At 31.5% G+C, this 8,047-nt stretch overlaps 1 protein-coding gene across 1 annotated transcript in view; it reads left to right on the plus strand.

The window, feature by feature from the left end:
• LOC115239255 (UDP-glucuronosyltransferase 2B1-like) overlaps positions 1-5,174 on the plus strand; it is a 14,078-nt gene extending 8,904 nt beyond the window's left edge. The window contains exons 6-10 of the mRNA XM_029813687.1: positions 2,512-2,873; positions 3,082-3,452; positions 3,578-3,800; positions 3,890-4,109; positions 4,257-5,174. Of these exons, the coding sequence (XP_029669547.1) occupies positions 2,512-2,873; positions 3,082-3,452; positions 3,578-3,800; positions 3,890-4,109; positions 4,257-4,524 (1,444 nt within the window). The 3' untranslated portion in view covers positions 4,525-5,174. The remainder of the gene's footprint in view (positions 1-2,511; positions 2,874-3,081; positions 3,453-3,577; positions 3,801-3,889; positions 4,110-4,256) is intronic.
• Positions 5,175-8,047: the final 2,873 nt, after the last annotated feature.

Genomic DNA, 8,047 nt, shown 5'->3' on the forward strand with positions numbered 1-8,047 from the left:
ATCTTAATCACTTCGGCCGGAATTTTACACATTCGTCTCGTAATAAAGTGATCCTTTATGCAACGCTAGATCAATATTGCGAAAATAGACACGCATAAATATTAATGTTGTCTGACACATGATATTGACGTTACAATGTTTTTTTTTTTGCGTCTAACATTCAGCAATTATCGCACCGCAAAAATATCGCAATCAATGCTAATCAGCAACCGGTTCCGTCTACGATTTAAGGTAAAAGTACCGATTGCCGGACATGTCCCTATATCCGGACATTTACATGAAAATTTATCATTATTAATCTCAAATGAATTATTTATTATAATATCAAAATTTTATTGCAAAATCTTTAATTTAAGGATATTTATATAGTAAGACATTTTTAAATATTATAAAAATTAACATCCAATAAAAAGGTAAATTTGTTACGTAATTAGACAAAAGACATATTTTGAGAACGCTCTTAAAATTTTCTTAAGAAAATTCGTCTTACTTATTAAAATGATTTTTATTTTATTCCGTGTTTTTATCTTATAAACAAAGTTTTATGAACATTATTCAAGTCGAAGAAGATGTAGAATAATTATAAAAATGTTTTTAATTGATACAAACAATATTTTTTTGGCAAATTTTGCAAATTTAGTTACTGATGCAGTAATTTACGTGATTGCCCAGTAACTGATCGTGTGTTTAGTTACAAGTACAACTCGCTTCGATGACACATGATTAGAAAGTACCAATAATTAAATCGGACTATTTAATTACTCTTAAGATGAATTCCGTAAGTATTTTTATAAATAATGTTATTTAATAGTATTATCAACATTAGTTTAATATCTATAAATATATATTTCAATAGTTTGAAAAGATATGTTTTAATCAAAACGAGAATGCTCTACATAACCCTTTTGCAATGTACCTGCATTGACACTAAATAAGTAAATATTTTTTTCCATTTATATTTTTTATATTTTTTTTAAATATAATATATATATATCTTTTTATAATTACATTGTTTATTTTTAGATATTCAAAATCATGATACACAAAATCAAATTTTGTATATATATATACAAAAATATAGAAAAATATTTAAAAACAAATATAAAAAAATATTTTTAAAAAATATAAAAAATATAAATATAAAAAAATATTTACTTATTTAGTGTCAATGCAGGTACATCGCAAAAGGGTTATGTAGGGCATTCTCGTTTTGATTAAAACATATCTTTTCAAACTATTGAAATATATATTTATAGATATTAAACTAATGTTGATAATACTATTAAATAACATTATTTATAAAAATACTTACGGAATTCATCTTAAGAGTAATTAAATAGTCCGATTTAATTATTGGTACTTTCTAATCATGTGTCATCGAAGCGAGTTGTACTGGTAACTAAACACACGATCAGTTACTGGGCAATCACGTAAATTACTGCACCAGTAACTAAATTTGCAAAATTTGCCAAAAAAATATTGTTTATATCAATTAAAAACATTTTTATAATTATTCTACATCTTCTTCGACTTGAATAATGTTCATAAAACTTTGTTTATAAGATAAAAACACGGAATAAAATAAAAATCATTTTAATAAGTAAGACGAATTTTCTTAAGAAAATTTTAAGAGCGTTCTCAAAATATGTCCTTCGTCTAATTACGTAACAAATTTACCTTTTTATTGGATGTTAATTTTTATAATATTTAAAAATGTCTTACTATATAAATATTAGAAAAATAAAGATTTTTAAATTAAAGATTTTGCAATAAAATTTTGATATTATAATAAATAATTCATTTGAGATTAATAATGATAAATTTTCATGTAAATGTCCGGATATAGGGACATGTCCGGCAATCGGTACTTTTACCTTAATTAGAAAAGCATATCATACGTTTAAAATGCATTCCAAGCAATAGTCTCAACAGTGATAAATACGCATAATTTTTTTTATTTTTTTATCAAATAAAAATTTTTCTTTTTGTCTTATTCTATTATAATATAAATTCGATCTGCGAATGAATGATTAGAGTCATCGAATCAAAACAATATTTAAAATAGAAAATAAAGATATATATAAACTATTTCTAATGTATTAATAAATTATAAACGATTAATGTAAAATAATGTGTATAATGATTATATTTATAATGATTATATGTATATATAATGATTAAAATCTTATCGAAAATGTTTAGTTTTTTGATTTTACAACACACAAATAGAAAATTCACATATATACACGTATTTTTAAATATGGTTATTTATATACTCGTTATCAGACAGCGCGATGCGATAGCGTCCTCATTTGAGCTCTAGTAGCAATTGTTAAAATATTTATATATATGAGTGCTCATAAATCCAAAAGACCAGTTCTACCAGAACACTGGCAAAATGTATAAAGTTATTTGTGCAATGTGCGCGATTTTATCTCTATGGCTGCTGCTGGCAAACAACATTGCGAATGCCAAAAGGATTCTCGTGATCACGTATGCACCGCTTTACAGTCATCAAATAGTTCACCGGTCGTTATGTTTAGCCTTAAACAAACGAGGGCACGAAATAGTCATATTAACTTCACATCCGATGAGAGATCCGACGTTAAAAAACTATACAGAAATCGATTTATCATGTACAATATTTATTGCTGAAAAGTTTAGAAAACAATTTTCGCAACTACCATCGAATGAATTGAGCAGATATTCCTTAAACTTGGCAAACATGGTGGAAGACATCATATTTGATGAACCAAAATTTAAGGAACTTTATAGGGAAGATAGTAATGAAAAGTTTGACGCAGTTATCGTAGAAGCAGTAAGCGGTCCGGCGTTATTTACTATGGCATATAGATTTAACGCTCCTCTCATAGGTGAGATGATTTCTGAAAGTGACATGTACAAGATATCTTGCAAGTGACATGTAACAAGGGGGAACGGTCGATATTTTAGGAGATATTTGTATTGCCTGACATGTTAGTATCGTTATAAGTATAAAAGTATTGACCATTCCTTCTGCAAGAGTTATGCCTTCGATATGTTGTGAAACATACGTTGATATTTCGATAATCCATTACACAGGAATCATGTCCGTGGGCGTGCATAATTTTCAACGATATGTTTTTGGTAGTCCTATACTTCCATCGCATGCTTCAAATTGGGAACTTAATACGTTAGTTGGGGAAAATCCATCGTTTTGGCAAAGATTGCGAAACTTTATCGAGATATGGTCCTTTATTTATTATTGGGTTAATGATTTCATAACCATAGAGCAAGAAAAAATTAAAAAATATCTCGGAAATGACATACCACACATCATCGATATAACAAAAAATATGAGTGTGTTGTTAGTTAATGAAAACCCGGCAATCGTATACCCTAGACCTGAACAGCCAAATGCAGTGTTTTTTAGCGGAATCCATATACAAAAAACGCTGCCACCTCTGCCAAAAGTATGTAAATTTTTAAGACGATTATTATCATATCGAAAATTAGACTGTTTGGTAATATATTATTCCAACTTTTATCACTTTGTAACAAATGTACTAAATAATTAATTTTTAAATACGACGACGAGGAATTAGGACAATTTCTAGATAACGCAACAGAAGGATTTATTTATGTAAGCTTTGGAACCACCGTCGCCTGCCACACTTTCCAGAAAGAAATGCTAGAAAACTTTGTTGAAGTATTTTCGAAGTTATCTTATAAAATAGTTTGGAAATTTGATTGCGATGAATTGTCAAGAAAGCTCGATAATGCATTTATCTCGAAATGGTTTCCGCAACAAGGCGTACTCGGTAAAATTAAAAATGTGAAGTCATTATTTCGCGATCGACAATCCATTTATATGACTCGCGCAGTATTACTAATTGTCTCATTCGTGCAGCTCATCCAAACATCAAGCTGTTTATTTATCAAGGCGGACTTCAGAGTACCGAAGAAGCTGTTTATTACGCAGTTCCAGTCTTGGGAATTCCTATTGTAACCGAACAGGAAGTTCGAGTTCGACGATTGGTCTCGTTAGGTGCGGCAATATATCTCAAATTAAACGAAATAACCAAAGAATCTTTCTCTACAGCCATTCATCAGATTTTAAGCGATAAAAGGTATTTTGTACTATGTTATATATATATATAATTAATATAAATTACCCGAGATATCAATATTAATTTATATAATTAATTTCTTATAATTATTTTTAACATAATGCAATTAAATACTAATAGCGATTTGGTAATTTAATACGTGTTTAGTTACAAAGAGAAGATGACGTATCTAAGTTCTCTCTTCAAGGATCAACCATATGACAGCATGGAAAATGCAATATGGTGGATAGAATTTGTGATGCGTCACAAAGAAGTAAAACATCTCCGATTTAGTGAATGCGATAAACCATGGTATCAACGTTACGATATAGATATCATTGCTCTACTTGCCATAACCTTATTTATATTGACATCTATAATAGTACTAATTATTTTCAAGGTTTTAAATTTTATTGTAAACAATTTTATTGTGTAATTTTTAAATTTTAGAACATTTCTCAGCGTAGTCAGAAGATGCCATTGAAATTATAGAATTATTCAGTTAATGATACTTTTGTGTCCCAGAAATGAAATTATTTTTCAAGGAATATTAAGCGAATTTATATTTTCCTCAATTTTTATATCTATGTATATTACTCACTTGCAATTCTGTCTTTATGAAAAATGGAAAACGATGCAATATTAGTTTTAAGCGGTATTAATGAGTTGACGTAGTTATTTTACAGTGATATGCGACATTATCATAAATCACATTGTATTTAAAATCATAAATTTTAATGTCGATATAAGCGCTCCACGTCCATCAATTATTCTATGAGATAATAATTCATAAATTAAATTGCATAATTTTAAATAGATATGTCAAATTATCTCAGACTTAATAATACGCATAATAATTAAACTAATAAAAACAGTTGGAATATCAGAATTACTTATTATTATCATAATATGTTTTCTTATTCTTTCTTATTATATATATAAAAAAATACCGGCTCTTTAATTTTATATTTTTTCATAAATTATCTTTACTAATGCAGCGACAACATTGAAGTTTTCATTGTGTAAAATATTATTAGCATTAAACTGCATGGACTACCAAAATTTCATTATGTAATGCCAAATAAACGTATTCGCGAAGTACATATTCTCTTCAATTATAAGCTTTCTAAGTTAACTAGCGGTATGACAAAGTTATGTGATTATCCCACTTTGTAACGCATAAAACATAGAACATCAGAGTATGCTAGAGTTAGCCAGTTTGACGCTGTATTAATGTTATAGATATACAGACTGCACAGCCTAAAGCGCAAAAGGTTAATTAACGCAAAATCTAAATAATCCTTAATTATATGGAACATGCAAGTTTAAGTATTTATAATTCTACGTATGTCACACAAATAGTAATATATCATTTTCTCTTTGTTATTTAAATTAGTTATTTTGTTATTTAAAGTATATATTAGTTTATTATTTAAAGAGACTCTTTACAAAATTTTATTTTATTTTTAATAAAATTATTTGCATTACATACGAACGATAAACTCATTTCTCATTATTGCAGATATTATTGCAGATAGATTATTAGCAATAAAATCTATAATAAAATGTCGAAAAAAACGCAGTTTTCTTACTTAACTGTGGATACGTTAAAATAAAGAGAAAAGCAATTTTTGCGGTAAACCAAATGATCTTGGTAACGTTATCGATATTACAATCGGTGGGATCGCGATCTAAAGAAGTGATCCTCGATACGCTATGCGAAAGCCGGCGGAATGGCTTCTATCGCGATGCGAACGTGTCATCTTTTAGTAACCGTACCCCCAAAGTGTCCTGGACTCATCAGCCGTGGTAACACCAGGAGCTTACTCGACGCAGCCGACTTAACTCGAGCTCGGCGGAAACTTAGCGCGAACTAGATTACCATACCACCGTCCGCACGTACCGTCTAGGCGTACGCAGCTACGACGTGGTACATACAAGATGACGATGGTCGAAGTCCTTCACGGGATTTCGGAGTTAACGTACCGCATCGTGTTTCTCTGTGAAACCCAACGCAGGCAAATTCGAAGCGAGCGGCCGCGCAGCCGTACAACCATCGATCCCGTGTTAAAGTACAAAAAATGTCATCAAAACTTTAATGATCTTCGCGCAGAAAATTTGAACAACCTCAGCACTAATCAACAATTTTTGCATGTAAACAAAGATTCCGATACCGAAGCAAAATTTTTGCGTGCAAACAAAGTTTCCGATACCGAGGAGCTTTCAGCTCTTTCACGATAGGATAGCTAAAAAATGTATTGTTTCAATTTGTTTATTCACGGTAGATTCCTCGCGCGTTGCGCATCGATCACAATTTTATATCTGTTTATAAAATCTCTTGAATCGAATTATAGAATCAAGAATTATTCTGTGATACAGAATTAATAAAAATTTCCGCGATTAAACAGCAATATAGAGATCACGCATCGTACAAAGATAGAACCAAACAAGAGCCAAGCAGATCGAAAGTCAATGGAAGGATTTGCACAACGGGATGCTAAACAATAAGGAAGGAAGAGAGAAATGGAAGAGCTATGCGTGTGTGTTCCTGATGTTCCACGTCAGGGAAGTTTCTCCTTTGGCTTAGTGGCGTCGCGCGATGCATTATGCAAGGTGGTAAGATCTAGAAGGGAACTACCTGTCTTTCCGACTGTCTCTACCGTTACGCCGGGACGCGCCCTCGTCGCAATTGCTAAACCATCGTACGCCACCCAGGGAGAACAAAGACGAGAAATTCGCACAACTCCCTTGAACTAAATTAGCACTGGTGGATATTAACGATTCAAGTAAGCAGCCGAGCTAAGGTCGTTAGAGTAAATTAGTAAAATCGTTTGATATGCGAATTATTTTAATAACTACGTTTAACTATTAAATCTCTTCTGCATATATCTAGAGACACAGTCTCAGAATAACTTCTCTCTCTTTAATTGACAATGAGTATAAATATACATAAGATACTGTACATGAAAATATTTTAGGAAACGCAGGATCTCTCTCTTGCCACAAAGTGTAATATATATAAATACGGTTTCACGCAATCGCGCGCTTCCAAAAATTATATTTATGTTTTAATCCTTCCCCTCCCTCCTCTCTCTCTCCCCCATCATTATTCTTCTTATTGTAAAGATAGATGAGAGCTTTCGTCTGTCTGACGAAACTAATATACCTACATTTTTGCACCAAAAGCTTTCTTGAAAAAAAAATTTTTAATAAAACAACGAAAATAAACAAATACTCCTGCATTGCAACATAAGAGAAACCACAAGTTACACGTATACATATTCAGATTTTGACAGTTTACAATACTATTGTAATTGCATTGAGATATGACAAGAATGTATCGCCTCGAGACGCACGCTCGTCTCAGCTGCCTATTTTGCTTGGTAGGTCCTATCGGCTGATCTTAATGTGGTAATCATGCGGCGTATGCGTGGCGCGTGGCGCGTTAGGTGTACGCATTGCATGATTCACGGATACCTGATACATAGTATCGCATTGTAACGCGAGAGATACTATGGCACGATCGGCGCTCAGCCGATGTGTCAATATGCCTCTCGATCAGATCTACGAGATTCAACTCGTCTTGCTCGTTGACTCATCGTGAACGCCAAACTGTCCGTGAATAACTACAAGCGCGAGATAGAAGGTTTAATCGAGATCAAATGAAAGAGAAAGAGAAGAGATAAAATCGACGATAAATTCCACCCGACGCTAAGCTACGCGTCCTAAATAGTTTCGCTTGTATCTCGATAACGACAAACGTGTTTTCAATAAACTTAAGTAGCGGTGGTTTTATCCATGGTATTTAACAAAGGCTTTCTCATTGCAAACTGAAGAATTTTAGGATAAGAGAATATTTAAAACTTAAGTTTTTATCCATGGTATTTAACAAAGGCTTTCTCATTGCAAACTGAAGAATTTTAGGATAAGAGAATATTTAGCTTATATAATTATATAAA

The sequence above is a fragment of the Formica exsecta genome, unplaced genomic scaffold (genome assembly GCF_003651465.1).
Source record: "Formica exsecta isolate Colony F162 unplaced genomic scaffold, ASM365146v1 scaffold116, whole genome shotgun sequence".
Classification (NCBI taxonomy): domain Eukaryota; kingdom Metazoa; phylum Arthropoda; class Insecta; order Hymenoptera; family Formicidae; genus Formica; species Formica exsecta.